This window comes from Strongylocentrotus purpuratus, unplaced genomic scaffold (genome assembly GCF_000002235.5).
Source record: "Strongylocentrotus purpuratus isolate Spur 01 unplaced genomic scaffold, Spur_5.0 spur5_contig_821, whole genome shotgun sequence".
NCBI classification, from domain to species: domain Eukaryota; kingdom Metazoa; phylum Echinodermata; class Echinoidea; order Camarodonta; family Strongylocentrotidae; genus Strongylocentrotus; species Strongylocentrotus purpuratus.
In genome coordinates, this window is record NW_022145526.1 from 700340 (window position 1) to 723283 (window position 22944).

The window sequence follows — 22944 nt, forward strand, 5'->3', positions numbered from 1 at the left end:
GAAGCAAGGGACCTACATATTTTGTTCGACGACGGGACGAAAAGAAAGGAGAGAACGGTGAATATGCCTCAGTTTTTTCCCATAAGGTCTGTTAAAACTTCTTCTTGGATGTTAATTTTTCAAGTTGAATTCTACACATGACATTTAAAAAGAAATGCAACAATAAGCTATTTTTAAGTTATGTTTTTCTTAAACAGTCACTGAATTATCAAGCCTCTTTCTTAATTTCGAAATTGGAGGATATCCTCGATTCAGATATGTTCCCTCTGCCGATCATTTTTCTCCCTCACATATGCACATGCTAACTTAATGTTGTCATGTTTATTTTCATTATCAGTATTATATACTCATTTGTTATCATATTATTATTATCGTTGTTGTTTTCGTTATTGTTCTTTTTTTAATCATCATCATTATCATTTATGATCAATATTATTATCATCATGACCTTTTTTTTATTATTACTGTCCTCGTTATTATAATTATTCCCACGATATTCAAACCAAGATGCCCATCAAGAGTATACTAAGTGGAAAGTGCAGCCCTCTGAACTTCGAGCTTCAGTTCTCTCCTGAAGAGAAAGGAAAGAAGAACGGCCATATCGACATACTACAAGGGTCAGCAATACGTGCAGAAAAAGAGTTTATCGTTTCCAACGAAGGTAAGCCAATACTATCAGGAAGTAGGATATTATGTGTCGTGCACTTCATCAAATGTAGCTAGATACTTCAAAGACCTTATGTCAATCATTTATGTAACAAGTTACCTCAAAGACTTCATACAAGTCAATTTAGTTACTTCAATGATCCTATATAAGTCCGTCCTGTAGCCAGTTACCCCAAAACCCTCCATAAGTCTATATTATTGATCTTGTTACCTCAATGATCCTACATACCAGTAAGTCGTTTCTGTAACATGTTATCTTTAATTCCCTACATAAGCCATTTATTGTAACCATTGATCTCAAAGACCGTACATGAGTCATTTCTGTAAATAGTTCTTTGCGCTGTTGAGTAGATGTAGATTATATTTTGTCAGTTGTTCCTGGATTACTACCCTTTCAAACGACGACGACGAGAAATGACTGCGTAGCGAGTTCTATAGGAGACAAATTTTACAAATTTTACAACGATCGGGCGTGATCGGGCGTGGTCGCTTTTGTCCCGGTTTATAGTACATAGCAATTCCAAATACTGATTTATTTTGTTCAAATTCCTATTGTATTTATTTCTCCGTTTAATGCAGATGAACCGGATTATGCCGTCGATCACACAGATTCGTAAGTAAACGTATATCACCACCCACAGTTAAATGGACCTTGCGACACATCTTGTCTTCCTGTCTTCAGCTATTATAGTTAGCTGCTAGAATGATATTCCCGTCCATTGCTTGATGTTATCAGTCTATGATCTCATTCACGAAGCTGTTGGTAAAAGCGCCATCATCATCATCATTCTTATCATAACAGTGTCCATGAAAATACTACTTTTCATACTGTGATTCAGAATCACGGCATATAAATAAATCATGATGTTTTTTGAAAATTGACTTAAGACTAAGCATTTATAATTCCTAACGCGTAACCCTTTACTAGAAAGTTCCAAATACCCGTAGTTGATATGGCTACTGAGCGATAACTAACTTTTGTCAGTCTACTCTTGATCTATAGAGAGTGGTGATGGTGATTTATCAAAGGACAATGATTCATGTCAATATTTCACAAAGGAATCTACCTAAAATCTGTCAGCTTGTATTTTATTTGTTTACATTTTCCACCCCCTCCCAATGTCATGAATTTACTTACATACAGGCATGGGCGATTGCAGTATGTATCCAACAATCTCTTCGAGATCCTGGCCGATGTGATCCATACACCAAAGGATGTCATAACCTTTGGTTACCAGCTTGGCCTCTCTTATTCCTCTATGAAGAAACACAACGACCAAACAGACGTGTACCTCGATAGTGTCTCAAGGTCAGGCTTTGGTAAGATGCTACGTGACTGGAGACGGCAGGTTCGACCTAGTGAGCAGGTAGATGAACTTCATTTGGCATTGCAAAATGCTGGGTTAGGCCATGCAGCTGAGGTCATCTTACATGAACGTAAGTACCATATCCTACTCGTTCGGGCTTTGAAAGACTAAACAGTTCCCTTATATTGTTAGAAAGATGAAAACGATGACATATTGTAGAACTTTATCATTATCCAAAGGCACTAATGAAATATTTTCAGCTGAAGCATTCAGCGAAGCGATCTGGGGGGGGGGGGGGGGGGGGGTGTTTCACAAAACTTGACATCAGTGACAAATGACAGTTATTGTTATAAGCTACTGAAGTCCTTGCTTCTGATTGGTTATTAGCAGATTTTTCACTGATATTTGTCATTAAAAAAGGCTTTGTGAAACACCCTCCTGGTATGTGCTCGAACTATTTCAAATACTGCCCAGGCATTGATAGGTACGCATTCAATACACACAAAAAGGAGCATAATAAGTCGAGAATATAATTGTCCTATATTGTACGCATACAGCAAGGTTCTAACCTTGGACCTCCCACATGATAGTCCAGTAGGGAACGCCGAATTTGATTGCCCTTTTGGCGTATCATAATCCAAAGGCAACAAAGTACCTCAATGGTCCCAAATCCATTGAAGCGCTACCCTTACAAACAATGGCAAATTTGTAACGACAACAGCTATAAAAATCATTTTCCGTTACTGCTCTTTCGGGATTAAATTTAATTATAAGAATTTCTGTTTTTTCTTCTCCCCTATTTTTATGTAAACCATAAGTGAGTAACATATCTTAATATTCGAATTATTTAAGTTTCTTGTTTACCTCCCCAATTTTCTTTCGTGAACCATTGGTTTGTACACACGTCAAAATGCTCAAACTATTTAATTGTCTTTCTTCTCTATTCCGTTTTAGTGAGTAGCGGGAGGCGCTTTGCACAAGTCAAACAAGTATGGGAGTCAAAGAAGTAGGCAAACCTGTCATTTAAATGTCCCACGACCAAGATGGGATTCACTTGGTTTTTGCATTCAGCTGAGAAGCCTACGTCTTGAGAAACATGTATTCCAAGTCTGCATGATTCTCAGCGTGAATCTCGAAGTTGCTGTTTCTCCACTTCCCAATGCTGCTGGGAATCATGTAGTTAAGCTACATGTGATAATGATTTCTTGATAAATATATCTAATGTTTAAGAAGGCGGTTGAGATATGAAGTATTAAGAGAGGTAAACATCTATACGGTGTGTATGTGTCTGTGTGTGTGTGGGGGGGGGTATTTACAAACAAAAAAAAATCCTATTTGGAACACGTGCCTTGTAGGCTTTATTATTTTCCCTTCCATCCTTCCCTCAACGATATCCAATAAAATTCAACATGCCGAATACATTTCTTCTGTCTCTCATGTTGCTGCAACTTCCACTCCTCCCCTGCTCTTTATAGAACTTTATTGTTTGACATTCTATCCACCCAACTTATCTTTTCCATCTTCTTCCACATTCAAAGTTCAAAACTCTCAAACGTTTTGATCTCTGCCGTTTTCAGAGTCCTCTTATCCATGTAGGAGCACACATGTGACGATAATATCATTATATATTTTCTTGATCATAAGGTTGTATGAATAAAGTTTCAGTTCTGTTGGTGCAATGATCATTTCTCTGTTGCTACATTAATTGCAGTCTATGTATATTTTATTTGTTGTATGGTTTTATGAATACTCTTTGAGCTATATTGCTACATTAACCATATACATATTATAATAATTACAGAAAACATTTTCTTTATTGTAAGGGTGTACGAATACTATTTTAGTTCTATTGCTACAATAATAATTTACATAATTATGATGATAATATCAGAAGATATTTGTCATTATAAGTTTGTATGAATACTGTTTTAGTTCTCTTTCAACAATGACAATGTACATAATAGGAAAATGATTGCAGTCAATATTTCCTTCATTGTAAGGTTGTATAAATACTGTGTTCTGTTACTATCATAATCATATACATAAGATAGTAATTGCAGAATATATTGTTGTTATGATAAGGTTGTAGGAATACTGTTCCAGTTCCGTTGTTGAAATAGTCATCTAAATGTGATAATAATCGTAGTAGATATTATATATGTGTAAGGTTGTATAAACTCTATTTCATTTTTTTGCTACAATAATTGTACATATGATATGATAATCTCAGTATATATTTTTGTTGTTGTAAGGTTGTATGAATTCTCTTTCAGTTATGTTGCTACATAAATCATATACATATGGTAATAATTACAAAATATATTTTATTTGTTGTTTGAATATTACATCAGTTCCATCGCTACAATGGTGTTGCACATAAAGTAATAAAGGCACCAATACAAGTTTTACCATTAGGTGGTTTGAAAACGTTTAAATTTGTATTGCTAGATCATGTTAATAAGACAATCAATGCAGACCCAGTTTTTTCAACGACGTGGCTGTAAAACTATCATTTCATTTGTATTGATACAATGGTCATGAATTTAAGACAATAACTACAGAAGATTTTTTCTTCATTGTAAGGTTTTATGAAGACTGTTCAGTACTATTGCTACAATGATCATGTATATAAGACAATAATTATAGAAGATGTTTTCTTCATTGCAAGGTTTTATGAAGACTGTTCAGTACTATTGCTATACTTAAAGACAATAATTACAGAAGATGTTTTCTTCATTGCAAGGTTTTATGAAGACTGTTCAGTACTATTGCTACAATAATTATGTATATAAGACAATAATTACAGAAGATGTTTTCTTCATTGTAAGGTTTTATGAAGACTGTTCAGTACTATTGCTACAATGATCATGTATATAAGACAATAATTACAGAAGATGTTTTCTTCATTGTAAGGTTTTATGAAGACTGTTCAATACTATTGCTACAATGATCATGTATATAAGACAATAATTATAGAAGATGTTTTCTTCATTGCAAGGTTTTATGAAGACTGTTCAGTACTATTGCTACAATGGTCATGTGTATAAGACAATAATTATAGAAGATGTTTTCTTCATTGCAAGGTTTTATGAAGACTGTTCAGTACTATTGCTACAATGGTCATGTATATAAGACAATAATTACAGAAGATGTTTTCTTCATTGCAAGGTTTTATGGAGACTGTTCAATACTATTGCTACAATGATCATGTATAAAAGACAATAATTACAGAAGATGTTTTCTTCATTGGAAGCTTATATAAAGACTGTTCAATACTATTGCTACAATGATCATGTATATAAGACAATAATTACAGAAGATGTTTTCTTCATTGTAAGGTTTTATGAAGACTGTTCAATACTATTGCTACAATGGTCATGTATATAAGACAATAATTACAGAAGATGTTTTCTTCACTGCAAGGTTTTATGAAGACTGTTCAATACTATTGCTACAATGATCATGTATATAAGACAATATTTACAGAAGATGTTTTATTCATTGCAAGGTTTTATGAAGACTGTTCAATACTATTGCTACAATGATCATGTATATAAGACAATAATTACAGAAGATGTTTTCTTTATTGTAAGGTTTTATGAAGACTGTTCAGTACTATTGCTACAATGATCATGTATATAAGACAATAATTACAGAAGATGTTTTCTTCATTGTAAGGTTTTATGAAGACTGTTCAATACTATTGCTACAATGATCATGTATATAAGACAATAATTACAGAAGATGTTTTCTTCATTGTAAGGTTTTATGAAGACTGTTCAATACTATTGCTACAATGATCATGTATATAAGACAATAATTACAGAAGATATTTTCTTCATGGCAAGTTTCTATAAAGACTGTTCATTTGTTTTATTAAAATAAACATGTATATTAGGTGATACATGAAATTAATATAAGCGTTATCATAAGTTTGTATGAAAATTGTTGCAGTTGAACGGCTACAAAAACATTTATATAAGATAGCTTAATAATGTCAAAGGACTTTTATTTTGGCAAGGTTGTATAAACCCTTTTCCCATTACGTAATAATTGCAGTAAATATGTGCTTTGCTATCATGACTCTAAGTTTTGTATGAACAATTCTTCATTTGTATTCCATAAGTGATCATGTACATAAAACAATAATAGCACCGGATTGTTTCATTATTGTAAATTTTTATGAAACTGTTTCTGTTATTTAAATAAGAATCACACTTAAGTTGTGTGGTTTAGGCAAACTTTGATTTATGAGATTAGCGTTCAATTCATTTAGACGAAAGAATATCATTGGAGCAATTATGCCACCAGCCTAAAGATGACTGCTCATAAAAATGCTATCATATTCAAAGTATGACAAAGTAGTTTAAGTGTTTGATATAGGTTTTGATGACACAAATGTGATATCCCATATGTGCCCGCATGTGCAGTGTTCTCCTACTGCGTACAGTTTTCAGCAAGATTGCATATCGTTATGATTTGTATATGTATTATTTTTCTTAAAATAGTTTATTTCAGTTGACATAGTCCTTCATGGTTTAGTCTCCAAAAAGAATTGATATTAGTATACATTTTGTTTACGTTTATTTTTCTTACATTCAACATACTTTATATTATCTATAGTCCATTTGTATTCGTTTCGAAATTTTAATTACTGCCTTGACTGCATTTAAAATTATTTAACCTTTCTAACATGTCTATAATGTAGATTGTGTCATGGTTCTAAACCAAGATGTACAGCAGTAAAACCAAACATATAATCTGTAATAAATATATTTGAAAGAACGTAATTTCTATATCTGAAGGTTAATCATCCACATGTATATTCCTATAACATAATCAACATTTCTCAATGACTTGCAGACATTTGTTTTACAATGTACTTGCGAAAACAATTACTTGGATTTATTTTGATGATGTGTCAACAGTTTTTATGTTGAATTGCTACTATATTCAAGTTTAAAAAATGCAGAGTACATATCTGTATTAAACCATAGTAAGGTTGTAGAAAAGCCGTTTCGGGAGTATTGTATCAATGACCATGAACATATTAGTACGATATATACAGTAATGTTAGTACTATGTTTAAGTTGTGGTAACATTTTAGTTGCGGTTCCGCAATTACCATTTAAACTAATAGTGTTGTAATAAAGTAATCATTATTGCACATGTTTGCGTATAATCATCATACATGACCGTGACCCGAGAGACCTGTCAAATGGACCCCCACCCGAAGTGTAAACTTACTTTTAAAAAGTCAAGTTAGAATAAGGCTGCTGATTCCATATCCTCTTATTCGTTTTGTTTTAAAGAGCCCGATCCATTTACATAATCACTCATTTCAGAGTCGGTTTGAGGCTTCAAAGTTGATTGTAACACACATTTTGTTCTGAAGTTTGCCCTTATTAACGACCTTCAGCAAAACAAATTGGGAACCAAAGGGAATGCAAAACGTGCTTGGGACTTTATACCTCCTACAAACGTGTGTGAATGCCTTTGAAACGTATTGAGAGCATTCCCGTGATGCTAGTTCAGAAGAAGGAACATTTTGAAATTGATGTTGAATTTCGCTACGAAAGAAAAGCCACTTTTATTTTCAATATATTTGTTTTATGTTTCACGAAACTTTATGTCAGCTCCGATTTAGGTAGCAAGATCACTTTTATTTGTTTGGATATAGTTTGCCTTTGTGTTGGTGAGGTTCTGTTAATCTTTCTTTACTCTCATGCTCCTATATCCATTACTGTGTTTTGTTTTTATTGTGATGATAGCGATATCTCTCATAATGAATGTAATGCGACCATATGTACAGCATCTTATTTTAATTTTCATTTGTTTTTCTTGTGTTGTTTAATTTTTTGTTTCTATTTAGCATTTTAAGTTGAGTTTCCTTTTGTTTGTTTCCTTTGATACTAATGTTATCTTATCATGCCAGGAGTGATTTCAGTCAATTAAAAAAAATTGACTTTGCTTCAGTCATTTAAGAACCACATGGTTTAATACACTACAAATTCCCCACAAGCCATTTTTCCCAAAATGGCTTCCTTAAATGATAAGTAAAGGAACAAAAAAATTAGTACTTGTATGCTGGCTCTCTATTTTCAAAAAGCAAAATATTTCATGCAAGCATTGTATTCATATACTTAGATGTAAGTAAAATCAGAATACTGAATATTTAATCTCGCTCTTCTTGTGTTTACTCTGATGTATCTTTTATTTTGTTCGTTCACGGAGATGTGAATGCTTTTATTTCTAGACCATTTCGGAGAAGGGAATAGTCTTTTGAGGAAATAAATTTGGAGCATTATAACTGACACAAATGTTGTAAATGTCTTGTTATATGTGGGGCGCAGTGGTAAGGGCGTGCGTGCGCGCGCGCGTGTGTGTGTGTGTGTGTGTGTGTGTGTGTCTATTGCTAGAGAAAGAGTAAGTACAGTAATTCTGTTTGGAACCAGAAGGGTGTTAACTCATACACTTAAACACAGAGTTAACACCCTTCTGGCTCTCAACAGACTATAAATGAGAGAGAGTATAATGAAATATAAGGTGGTTATAAGAGAGAAAAAATGATCAGTTGTAATTACGTTTGGTAGCACAAAGTTCTAGGAAATAACTATTCACAAAGCACTAACAGCAGAATACATTGACATTAATGTGAAAATTATGTCACGTTTCGCTCATAATGAGTATACTATCGAGTCTCGCTGCCTCAATATACACACACATCATTGACATTTTGCATAATAGTTATGAAACAGTGCATGTTGGTACAGTATGCGTTGGCTTGGGCGCACACCCACACAAACGCACACACACACATACACACACAAACGCACATTAACACACACACATTGTGCTTGAGAACAGAGTTGTCCATTCCACACTTGCTGAGGTTTTTTTATAGTGGGGGGGGGGGGCATTTTATTTTTTGATTTGGAATTAATTTGTTGTCCTCTCAAAAAACGAAATCTAAAAGATTAGTTGCAGAATTAGGATACAAAATAGTGCAAAATTATATTACACAGGACTATATACTATTTCCTTATATCCTCATCAATACAAAACTTGAAAGTAACAGCTTATATTTGATACATGTATAAAGGCACAGTAGGTCTTACTTCAAACATGATGTCTTATTACATTTCCTTTAGAATAGACAAAGCATATTTCTGTTATTCTTAGAAAAAGTGGATCATAAAAAAATGTAGTCGTTAAAAAAAGAAAAGTACCTGAATTCAATTCAATTTTTTTTAGGAATAAAATGAGACAAGAAATGTATGGTTCTCCTCCTCCTGTCAGCTTGTCTTACACATACACACACTCCCCTACCCCCCCCCTCCCCACCCCTTCCCTGTACAAAAAAAACTTTCACAGATCCACACGCACATTTGAAATTTAACATAATGTTTAAAAACATGCTGGTGGATAAAACCTTCACAAAATCCAAGAAGCCTGACCTCAGAACACATTGTTTGATTATTATGTATTCTTACTTTTAATCATTGTCATTGTCATCAGTCTGGCATTTCCATTTTTGTTTAATTTCTTGTCTGTGTATTACCTACAGCTAGATTTCGTATTGTTTGATAACTCGAGTAGATATCTAAGCCGGCCGTTCTCACGGTAACTGACAAGTAATCACATTCATGTGAAATTGAAGGAATCAATCAACGTCAAAAAATTGATTTATCATCGCGCTTTAATTAATATTTCACATTTTAATGTAGGCTAACTGTATTATTATGCATCACGAATGAACACTGAATGGGTGACTTAAATGTTTGTTTCGAATAGTTTCCTCCCAATTTCGTTCTCCCTGTTTAATATTGATAATATGTTTAATTATTATTGATCAAGGCAAAATATTTTTTTCATATTTTCTTCATGCAAGAGAGAGAGAGAGAGATTTTGTTAACTGAGAATTATCGCGTACAACTATGAATTGCATCCTTTTCAATATGATTCCATTCGCTGCCAAAATCCAGAACCTGAATATGATATGCCATAATATACAAAGTTAAGCTGTTCACCGCATCAATCGCTCCAACCATAGCCCATATGCCATTACATACACCACGTTGGTCGAATATGGAAAGTTTCCAAATTAAATTTAACGGAAAAAACATAACTCAAATTTTCAATGCACTGACTGGCATCAGTTGAAATCATATATTCTCTGTGACTGGCTTAGCACTTGTTTCTGAGGGCCCAGTCACTGGAGATCCATGATTTTACATGTGCCTTGAAAAAAGTACAAATACAGTACATTAGATTGACATCCTTCATCAACAAACGATAGCAGGATTTAACACCCACTGAGCCTCTAGAAACAGCGATGCCTCTCATAGCAGTCAATATGACTATAATGTTTGATAAATGAATAAAGCACAGTAGATCCTACTTCCACCATGATCTATTATTAAATTTCATTACTTTGTCTAGAGTAGACAAAGCTTACTTCTGTTATAGTAGAAAAAAACATATCAAACAATCACGTAGTCCTTAAAAGTGGGCCTTCTTTGTCCCATTTGCAGGCCAACAAATTAGATTCCAATGGCATTTGAAAGATAATACTAATTTAGAACTTCCATCAGAACAAAAGGGCTTTAACATGTCTTTTTGTGGGAAAATAATTAAAGTTGTCGAATCTAATATAGGGGTTGCAGTCATTTAAAAAAAATTGTCACTTTTCGGCCCTTTTAAATGGTGATTTATCATTTCAATTTTTAGAGAATACCTTTCACAGCTCATTTTATGTATGTTATTACCAAAGAAAAGAAGAAGTCAGTCCCTCACTCAATAGTGTCTGACAGTGAAATCTAGAAAGTATATTTAAAACATTTCTTGTCTGTGTATTGACTTCAGCTAGATTTCTTATAGTTTGATAGGTTGAGAAGATATTGAAACCTGCCGCTCGTAATCAACAAGTCACCACATTTATGTAAATTGAACGAATCAATCAACGTCAAAGATTGATTTATCATTGCCCTTTTTTACTTAAAGGTATTACAAAGTTTTGGGAAATTTTGAAAAATGGGTGGATAGTGATTCTTTACAATTTTGATATATTTGGATGCCCCTGTGGATGTATTAAAAGCACTAGAAATTTTAGCCCCTAAAACACTTTTGATTTCGAGAAAAATTGAATATAAGGATTTACCGGTGCTCCCGGTAAATGTTGATAAATTTCAAATAGCTCCTACTGCCGTACAATGGTAGCTGCGACCATGAAAATCTCAGAATATGTAGTTGTGGTATATAATTTCCGAACGGGAATAGCTAATCGGCCGATTTTAGTCAACTTCGAAACATTGTTTTACAGCTTAATTAATATATTGACCTTGAGAGGGAGCTATACAACATAAAGTATTTATTATTTACAATTTCACAACTTTAGAGTCGATTTCGACCGCGACAACGATCAGTGAATATTGTAGGATCGCATATGCTTCCACTATGTTCATTTGAACCAAATTCACGACCCCATACCAAAACTTTGTATTACCTTTAACATTTTATGTACCTGCATTCATATCTATCAAGAATTAACGCTGTTCACCGCATCCGTCGCTCCAACCATAGCCCATATGCCAATACACCATGTTGATCAAATATGGAAATATTAAAAATTAGCACTTGTTTCTGAGGGACCAGTCACTGAAGCTCCATAATTTTACATGTGCCTCGCAAAAAGTACAATGTAAATTTGATTTATATCCTCCATCATGAAATGAAAAAACTAAGCATGTAAGCTATAAAGAAATACATCATGAATCAATTACTAATTCACACATTAATTTTGTCCAAAATACACACACAAATGCACACACACGCACACGCACACACACACACACACACACACCAACACACACTGTGCTTGCAAAGAGAGTTGCCCATTCCTCAGCGGCTGTGTTTTTTCTATTAGGGGGTGATTATATTGATGTTATTGTTTATTTGGAATATTATTATATTCAACAAAAATCGAAAACATTAATTCGACAATTATTAAAGATATAAAATTGAGTAAAATTTTAAAGATAAGAATCAATACAATTATACTAATAAATACAAATAATAGCTTCTATTTGAGACTTTTATAAAAGAACAGGAAGTCCTGCTTCCACAATGATTTCGTATTACATTTCCTCTAGTATAGACAAAGCATATACTCCTGTTATTGTGAGAAAAAATAGATTATACAAACATTATAGTCATTACAAAAAGAAAAGAACCTAAATCGTAACATAAATTACAATTTTTCATTGGAATAAAATAAGACGAGAGATGTATGGTTCCCCTCCCCTTCTAGCTTGTCTCAAAAATTCCCCTTTTCCATCCCCCTTTGAAAAAAATATTTAAAAAAAATATTATACCTAACACAGATCGACACATACATTATGAATTGAAATTATTGTTCAGCAACACGCTGGTGGATAACAGTTGTAAAATCGCAATTAATATGACCTCAGAACACGTTGTTATTTTGTTTTTTTGAAAATTTTGAATGGTTTGATAGATTGAGTATATATCGAAGCCTGCCGTTCGTAACCGACAAGTCACCACATTCATGTAAAATTGAACCAATCAATCAATGTCAAACAATAAAAATAATAATAGTAATAATACATTTATATAGCGCAGAAACTATCCAACATTAAGTATATTTTTTTATTATTTATTTATTTATTTATTTATTTATGCATGTTCACAATTTCACAATTCATTGAAGTTAACATCACATGAAAAATTAATATAATATAACAAATCATTTTCAATTTTACATGGATCATGGATGAATAGGTGTAGAAAAAGAATATAACATTGTTTTATCAAAGACAAGTTGCAACTTATATACAGTTTGAAGAATGAACACACAAAGGTGATGAAACATAAGCAAATAGAGCTTGAATCGTTAAAACACCTTTCAAATATATAATATATGACAAAAGAAAATTCCTAAAGTTTTGTAGTGAACTATTTACACTATTTACAAAGTTAAAAATAGAAAGAAAAAAAAAAGATTTTTTTTTTTTCGTTAAGCCTAGTAACAAAATTATGTTAGATTTAATTAGAACTGATAAATAGATTATAATGTAAGTAATATCTTACATCTGTGAAATGATAATACATTTGAGTGCTCTTTTAAAGGAGTTTGTTGATTTTATATTTCGAATATCATTAGGTAAAGAATTCCATACATCTGGACCTCTGTGTCTGATTGATTTCTGGGCTAATGTAGTGTGAGGATTGACCACATGTAAATTCGATGACTGCCTTGTTGAATACGAATGAACCATGTTATTAGGTTGAAACATTGAAGATAATGACGTAGGTAATAATTTGATATTAAAACGGAACATAAATATGGCAATTTGGAGGAAGTTAATATCATCAATCTTTTAAAGCATTTCAGTTTAACAAATAGTGGGGTAGCATGGTCACGATAACCAGCTCGGGTACATATGCGTACAGCTTTCTTTTGCAGCAGAAGAATATTATTAGTCACACACTTGGATGTTGCCCACAAAATATTACAATAAGAGATGTGTGGTAAAATTAGACTATTATATAGCATAAGTAATATTCTATCAGAAACAAAACATTTTATTCTATACAGTACGCCAATATTTCTGGAGATTGGTGTAACAATGTGTTTTACATGGTCGCTCCAGTCAAGTTTTTCATTGATATAGACACCAAGGAATTTCGTACATGTCTTTCTCTCTAAAGAAATATCATCTAGTTTAATATTAAGAGCAAGGTTGTCATTAGATTTTCTTCCTCTAAAATGAATATAATTTGTTTTAAGAACATTTATATTATGATTATATTATTATTACATTTATATTATTCTACTGTGATAAACATCAGCAAGACGCAACGAACCGGACACCTACCCCCTGGACATCCTCCCCCCGGACAACCACCCTAGTCAACTACCCCCTGGACAACTACCCCTTAGGGCAACCACCCTATAGGACGACTACCCCCGGTACAACTACCCTCTCGGAACACTACCCCACAGATAACCACCCACTAGGACAACTACCCCCGGACAACTACCCCTAGGATAGTTGTCCGGGGGGTAGTTGTTCTAGAGGGTGGTTGTCGTAGGGGGTAGTTGTCCAGGGGGTAGTTGTCTGGGAGTAGGTGTGGTTCTTACTCTCTTCACCCTCTGTCTGTCTCTCTTTCTTTCCCTTCCCCCTCTCTCTCTCTCTCTCTCTCTCTCAATTGTTTTTGTTTTGTTGATCATGTCTACTTATTTTACAATATCACCAGTTTCATGTTTGATGTCTTTGGATAATTACGTCTGTGAATTAACAGATCGAAGAAACCATTATCATCATCATCAACAGAACGTAATGAGATAGACCAATAGACGGGTATTAATATAGTGTCTGAAGGGGTTTGTATTTAACTGAACATATATAGATCTCCCTGCCTCATCTGTTTCTCTCTCTCTCTCTCTCTTATCATCTATACAGACTTGCTTCAATCTCTATCTCTCTCTGTTTATATGCCTGCTTCATGTTCATTCTTTTCTCCCCCTCTTTCTCCCTCTCTCTCTCTCTCTCTCTCTCATATCCTCTTCCTCTCATATCCTCTTCTATATAAGATTTCCACAATCTCTCCCTCTACCTCTCTGATATGCCTGCTCCCTGTCTATCTCTCCCTATCTCGTTCTCTCTCTCTCTCTTTCTCTCTCTCCCTTCTATTTTGCATAGTTATCCCTCTCACGACATGAACTAAAGTAAATTACCCGAGGAGGAATTATTACGTCATTCTATTTAATGAGACCGTTTTGTGCACAGTGTGTCAGAGAATAAAGCAGCTGATTAAAAATTTGACAATTTACAATCGGAACATACTGTTTAGATCATTGATTTCTATTAATGTATTCACCTCAATGGTTTCCACTGCACGTGTTCCTCTATAGTACATATGAAGCACATGTACAAGATTGTACTCTTCAATGCATTATATCAAGCAATCAAATTTCCAGTGAATTTACTAACCAGTTGTCAACTCAAAACTATATTGGGCTACATGTAGGCATATTGATTCCTTACTTTTGAAACGAGATTCAAAATGGATTATATATATTTATTGATTTTTTTTTATATTTTAGAGGCAATGTTATTAATTCTTTGGGGTTAGGATTTAAGGTCAGTGATGACTGATCATCGATGATTTTTTTTTTCTCGCATCAATTTGAAAAAAGTCTCAACAAACAAAGACGACGTCTGACCACAGGCAAATGAAAAAGATCCAGCTAGTATGCTTTTCGAACTTCTCGATGCGCTTATTTCCCATTAACTGAAATAAAGAAAAGGGGAAATATAAAGATTTATTAAACATTACAAAAAATTATAATGTATTTGTTTTTTGTATCCTGACAATGTGCATGCACCGATTGCATTTCAGAAACAGAAGTGTTATATGATATGGTGTGCTAGCGGGATATTGAAGAGGTGTATATGTTCTCTTAAAGCAGTGTAGAGTTGGGTACAATTTTTAAATTAAGAGGTCAAAATGGGAAGATGCATGTTTGTTGGATGAAATGTACCCAACATTACCCATTAGGCGGTGTCACACAGAAAAATCCCTTATAAAATCCCTTGAAAAATCCTTTCAAGGGAGAATTTTCTTGCTTCGTTAGAGGATTTTTAATGGGATAATTGATGACAGACAGCAATTATGAGGATAACTAAAATCCGGATAACTAAAATCCGGATTTTTGGCCTCTGTGTGACACCGCCTAGTGTTGGTCAATTCTTTCCCAACAAACATGCATGGTTCCTTTCTTCCCCTCTTATGAGTAAAAGTTTACCCAACCCTTTAACAATTATGAAGATACACATATGGGACAAGTATGGATTGGATAATTCTCTCAATAATTAGTAATTTTAAGTTATTATAAATGACTCCGTGCCCTCTATACGAAAAGGAAATCCTAAAACATAGGAAGTTACCATGTTGTGCTTAGTTGTTTAATCATCGTATTGTTAAATCATCAATCAAATGACAACGAGGGTTGTTCGAGACTAACTTGAAGGAAATAAACATGCCCTTCATAATATTATTATAAAAAATGTTTATACAAAGTCTTTTGACCGAAATTATGCGCACGAAAAAACTTCTTGTGTCATGTACTCATGTTTGTCGAGTACTCCTTAATTTGTAGTCTTTAAAACAACAAACTAATTTATAATTACAATGCCGGTGATCATGACCATCGTGAATATTACCAATAAAATTGTTTATGCCTGTACTTTTAATTTGTAGTCTTTAAAACAACACACCAGGGGCGAATCTACGGGGAGGGGTTTAGGGTGTTTACCCCCCCCCCCTTGGGCTGCCAAGTGAAAATGTGATGTGCCTAGAAAAACAAATACCTGAAACCATTTTCTGTTTATCGACCCATTGTTTATAATACTCGCCATACCACCCAAAACCGTCTACAAATACCATACCCTAAAACAGAAATTCATTATTTAATAAGTTGCCATTGTCCGTCCCAAATTGCAAGTCACTAAACAATTTCAAGAAACAATGTAAACAGTTCTCTAACATGCTTTAACAACAAACAAAAAACACACGAGAATCTGGCCTACTCTGGGGGGGGGGGGGGGGTCTCGCCGTGCATCCCACGTGCGCCTCATGTACATATAGTTTATTCAAATGTATAAATGTTTTTATATATTGAGTTATATTGATGTTTCAATTTATGTTTTGTTTTTATGTTTTATGTTATTGTTTGTATCATGTGGAGGGCTCCGTTGGAAAGCAGTTTCTTTTAACTGAATCGGACTACCCTCCACTGTTTTATCAATTGACAACAAAAACCCTGAATAAATAAATAAATAAATATTTCCAGACCCAGTATTAGTAGATATTAGTAGATGCCAGGAAACATCACTTATGGGGGTTCAAAATAACCACACAAAAAATCGCATCGCCGCTTTGCGGCTCGTGGACGATGCTCCACATCGTCATTGGGTCACCCCTCCCCCCTGGCAAAAACGCTAGATCCGCCCCTGCACACTAAATTATAATTGCAATGCCGGTGATCATGACCATTGTAAATATTTATTTGTTGTTTATGCCTGTACTGCACTTCCACGAGTCATATATCAGCGTTCAAAGTATTGCTATTTTTATTAACTTAATCATTTGTTAAAAATGGCATTGATCCTTTTGAAGGCCTATCATTAATTGCTTTTCATAATGAGTTGGTTTAGAAAACCTCTATCAGGCTAAATCTGATACGATTTGTGCTTCTCTGTATAAAGTGTTTGCAAAAGAAGACCTGATATGTATATCAGGTCTTCTTTTGCATACACAATACTGTAATAACTAGGTAAAGAGATAATTTGTATCATTAGTATTGGATATTTTGTTGTCAAAGTAAAAGTTGTTGAGCTTGAGTTTGAAAAGGTAGGGAATATAAAATATTTGTTATATATCAAAAGCTTGCAAGTTGCATGTCACTTTCTAAGAATTTAAAAGTTATAGCAGTTATCATTTAAGTTACCATTTATGTTACAGAGGCCTTACTTCATCATTTGGTTGGAGATGGCATTTAGTTGGAGATGGTGCACTATCTAGTTGGTCTAATTCTAGTCTCGGTGTCTCGCTAGGAGTCTCTCCTCAAGAGCTCAAGAGGGGTGAGTCATTGTAATAGTAAAGAGAACTATACAAAAAGGCAATTTATATTTCTGTATTCATGATTACTTTATATGCATATTTGGGCAAATTATTGTTATACCTTGCTTATTGCATGTGGATGTTACAATGTAACTGCAAACCATATATGGAAAGGTATCCAAAATGTACAGTATTTCTATGGTGTGGGGAAAATGCCAAGTAGGGCAATAGTTATTATTGATGTATCTATTCCTATGAATGATCATATAGTTTTGCCGATGTTTAATATGTAAAAGAAACAAACACTAATCTGTTTGCCTGTTTCTTTTGTCTTATTAAGGGCTGATCCATCCTCAAAATAAATACCACATAAAACTCTGAATGACTTCGTCGTGTGTGTTCCTTGACTTTTCTCATTTTCATGACTATGTGCTAGAGGTGTCGAATTGAAAAATTGAGAGGTGGATTATTTTCATTCATAGAAGGAGCATTCTTTTTCTTATGCATTTTTCTTTAGATTTTGAAATATTGTTCATACCATTTGCACCCTCACATATCATTCTTTGATGTTGAGTCAAGGGGGGAGTACATACAGCCTCCTCCTCTACTGCAACACAAACATAAAAGTTATCGAAACAATAATAAATCAATAAATCAAATCAAATCAAACAAAACTTGGTTGGTAATTAAAGTTATCACGAAATATCTTCGGCCAGGATAAGAAGTGATAAAAAGTATCTTTCTAAAAGTGCAAACTTTCTACAAATCTGGTCGGATTATGCAAAACATCATTGCCATGTTGGCACGTTTCAATAGGTGACCGTACAGGCATACGACTATTGGAATTGCTTTAAAGGTTGCGTTGTTTTGTAATTGTATTCGTTTAGTTGGTTAATAACATTATAAATAAATTGCTTACTGCTGATCTGGTTCTTCTCGACACTCAACGCATTGGAATCGTCGATCTCATCTTCCTGGACTGAAACACTTGCTGCCACGGCCAAGGCAATCAGAAAGTAGAGAGCAATCATGGTTTTTGACGCCATTTTCAATGTCTAAGGAAATGGAATAAACATGTAATACATTTTGATCATTTAGTCAAAGATACGGTGACATTGCAACACAATTAAGAATTTCAGCATAGAATAGTGACGTACTGAAACTTTCCTTTTACCACTCATCAAGAATGAACAGAAATCCGAAATCGAACAATATTAAGTTATAACGGAAACTGAATGAACAAATTGCGCCAAAAATAACGGGCTTCGAGACGGAAATACGGGAATTGCGGTTTACTGTGATAAATGCAAGGCGGAAGGCTTTAGAATTTCTACATTCAATCATATTCTCCGCTTTCTGAAACCAAACAACTGAGAATGTTTTGAATGCCGTATTGAAAGACGATGTTCCTGTACTGCCCCTTTCTGCACTGATGTCAGTGCATGCACTTAACGGCTTATCCCCACCCTCCTTGGGAATACGATGATAAAGATTCAACACATAGTTTCGTTTCCAAAGAATAAAAGTAGGAGAATGTAATGTCTTTAAAATGCTATCATGACACGGAAAATATTAAGAAATTGAATTCAATGAATGATATGACAATAGTGCTTGACATACTACCTTGTTACATTACTCATACTTACGTAAAGCTAATCATAGTGAGCTCTGGTATTTTGAGAGGAAATTACTACGATTTATTCTGGATTGTTTATCCTGCAGCTAATTTTCTCATCTTCATATGCTCATTTCTCAGCCACTATAAATTTTCTACCAAAATTATTTTACACATGTAATTTATTTGTAATATTGAACATCCTGCGGATTAGTTTCGTTAGATTCTGTGAGAATTTCTATATTTACCAGAACTCAAGATTATCTTTAAACTTACCTTCCCAAATTATTGATTACTTTCAAAATACTAACTGTTTCAAAATCAGGCTTGGGTATGAGCCATTATAATTTGAGCATGTTTATTTGGTAAAATGTACCCTAAATTGGGTAAACAAATATTACCTAGTGTTGGTAGTATTCCCAACAAACATGTATGTTTTTTGTAACCTCCTATGTAACATTTTACCCAATTTGCTGAAAGGGGAAGTCCACCCTGATATTGAGTTGGTTTTTATGAAATCCGAAGAATGAGAGGAACGAGTCAGTGAAAGTTTAAGTATAAACAGATTAAGAATAAGAAAGTTATGAGTTTTTGAAGATGCAATCAATCAAACACTGTGCAAATTGGCAACTCTGTGACATGTGTTGTGATGTCATCACCCATTTGCCCTGTACTAAAAGACTTTAAAAGCTTATAAGTTCCATCAAGAAATGTTCAATCATACATTCACCCTTAATATAATCATTGCAAATATGTTTAATACATCCAGAAATGTATGAACCAACCTATGCTGTCATCAATAACTGAGAAAATGAAAGCTCATGACATTTTCTGTACAGACCAAATTAGAGAGAGAGGGGGTCGCGAGATACGTTACAGTGTTGCCATTTTTAGTTTCAGTGATGACAATTTTAGTAAGGTAGATATAAGTCAGTGTGAGTAATGAGGATTAATGCCTTTATACCAAAGGACACCTAGCGCCCTTTGGTGATGCGAACCCGGGAACTCCCTGTTACGAGATCACTGGGCCATCTCTCCGATCACTCATCAGAGTTGCTTAAAGGTAATACAAAGTTTTGGGAAATTTTGGAAATTGGGTGGATAGTGATTCTTTACAATTTTGATGCCCTTGTGGATGTATTCAAAGCACTAGAAAATTTCGCTCCTAAAACACTTCTGTTTTTGAGAAAAATTGAATATAAAAATTTACCGGTGCTCCCGTTAAATTTTGATGAATTTCAAATAGCACCTACGGCCGTACAATGGTAGCTGAGACCATGAAATTCTCAGTATAATGTAGTTGTGATATATTATTTCCAAACGGGAATAGCTAATCGGTCGATTTTAGTCAAGAAACATTGTTTTATTGCTTAATTAATATCAGTCTTGAGAGGGAGCTATACAACATAAAGAGTTTATTATTTACAATTTCATCACTTTAGACTCGATTTCAACCGCGACTACGATCACTGAATATTGTAGGATCGCATATGCTTCCAATATGTTCATTTGAACCAAATTCATGACCCCATACCGAAACTTTGTATTACCTTTAAGCAAAGCTCCTAATTAATGTGCACTAAAAGCCCGCTGCACAAGAGGCGAAGAAAATAATGTCTGGAAAATGCAGACATACGCTCTACAACTGAATTTACACTAATTATTCCCAGATCCAGACCCTCAACTATACCGAAAAACGTTTTACAGTGGCTACTTCGAAAACACCCCCCTTTCCATCAGAGAATTAACCTGTCTCACCACTTTCAAAAGATCTCTTTAAAAATATTTCTCTACTCCGTAATGAAGTATGATTTACCTATTTATGAGTTTTAGGCGTATTCTTTTTGTTTAAGCGCTCCTAAATAATCGATATCATTATCAATACAATTACAAACTAACGCAATCAGAAAGACGTCTCATGTGCAACAGGCATAACGTAAAGGCTGTAGGGCCTACCTGATTTCGATGCGGTATTCGAGCAGAAGTCTGTGAGATGATATACTTTCTCGTAGCTTGATGTGACGGAGTGTCTCTATCCAGCTTTCTGTTGAAGTACTGTCTAGATAGCTTCTAGTTTTATAGAATATCACAGCCTGCCATGATCATCTGCTCGTAACCAACAAGTCACCGCATAATTGAATATAGTATTCAACAACATGGTGGTGGATAACACTTAAACAAATTGTAATAAATATGACCTCAGAACATATTGTTTGATTATTTTTTATCCCAACTTGTAACTTTTGCATCTCCCTTTTTTAATTTCTTAACTGTGTATTTACTAGAGCTAGATTTCGTATTGTTTGATAGATTGAGTAGATATCGAAGCCTGCCGTTCATAATTCAATATACCTTCATTCGTATCCATCATGAATGAACATGTAGTAGTTATCTGTCAACTAAGATTTATCGTGTACAACTGTGAATTGCATCCTTTTCAATATGATTCAATTCGGTGAAAATATTCAGAATCTGAATATAAAACATCAAAATATTACACCAACGCTCTTAACCGCATATATCACTCCAACTACCAATCCTACCATAGCTAATATGCCCATCAACCAGGTTGATCAAATATAGAAGGTTTTCAAATGAAATTCGAAAAAAAAAAAAAGTTTATTGCACTGAGAAGCTTCAGTTGAAATCATAAATTCTCTGTGACTGGGTCAGCACTAGTTTCTGAGGTTTTTCTGTTAGTTTTTACAGGTGTGTTGAAAAGAGAGCGTGGCACATTTTTATTTATATCCTTCATTAAGAAAAGAAAAACTAAGAAGGTAAACTATGACAAATAACATCAGAAATCAAGTATCAATTCACACCTTTGTCCAAATTGATAGATTGAGTAGATATCGAAGCCTGCCGTTCGTAACCGACGATTGAACGAATCAATCAATGTCAAAGAATTGATTCATCATCGCTCTATAAATAATCACTTTACATTTTAACATACCTGCATTCGTATCCTTCACGAATGATCATATAGTAGGTATCTTTAATGTCCACTTTGATTAATTACCTCCCAACTTATGTCTCCCTGTTTAATACTAATAAAATGCTCACTTTGTCTCAATCAAAGCCCAAGATTATATTCATATTTTGTTTTTGCAAGAAAGAGAGAGGGAATATATTAATTGACAATTGTCGTGTAAAAACAAGACCTGCATCTTTTTCAATATGATTAAATTCGCTGCCAATATTCAGAATCTGAATATGGTAAATCCACCTAATAGTACACCAACGCTGTTAACCACATCCATTGTTCCAACCATAAACCATATGCCCATACAGCATTTTTGATCAATCATGGAAAGTTTCGAAATGAAATTTGAATTTTAAAAAAATATATGTATATCCCATGCACTAAGAGGCTTCAGTTGAAATTATAAATTCTTTGTGACTGGCTTAGCGCTAGTTTCTAAAAGACCAGTCACCGAAGATCCATCACTTTACAGGTACCTCGAAAACAGTGCATGGTACATTTGATTTATATCCTTCATCAAGAAATGAAAACCTAAACATGTAAACTATAGAGAAATACCTCAGAAATCAAGTATCAATTCACACCTTTGTCCAAAATACACACAATACACACAAATACACAAACCAACGCACACACACACACGCACGCACACACACACACGCACACATACACACACAGACGCACACTAACATACACACACATTGTGCTTGAGAACACAGTTGTCC

At 34.1% G+C, this 22944-nt stretch overlaps 1 protein-coding gene and 1 long non-coding RNA gene across 2 annotated transcripts; one reads left to right on the top strand and one right to left on the bottom strand.

The window, feature by feature from the left end:
• Positions 1-507: 507 nt before the first annotated feature.
• Positions 508-3047, top strand: LOC105445431. The gene is made up of 4 exons (XM_030980988.1): positions 508-661; positions 1246-1279; positions 1811-2103; positions 2928-3047. Exons 1-4 carry the CDS (start codon positions 508-510, stop codon positions 2981-2983), a joined length of 537 nt encoding a protein of 178 aa, XP_030836848.1. The 3' UTR covers positions 2984-3047.
• An 11697-nt stretch (positions 3048-14744) lies between these two features.
• Positions 14745-21326, bottom strand: LOC115922267. The gene is made up of 4 exons (XR_004063393.1): positions 21193-21326; positions 18541-18676; positions 18160-18228; positions 14745-15290 (listed from the first exon to the last, which is right to left on the bottom strand). It is a non-coding gene; the product is annotated as an uncharacterized LOC115922267 (long non-coding RNA).
• Between the last annotated feature and the right edge of the window lie 1618 nt (positions 21327-22944).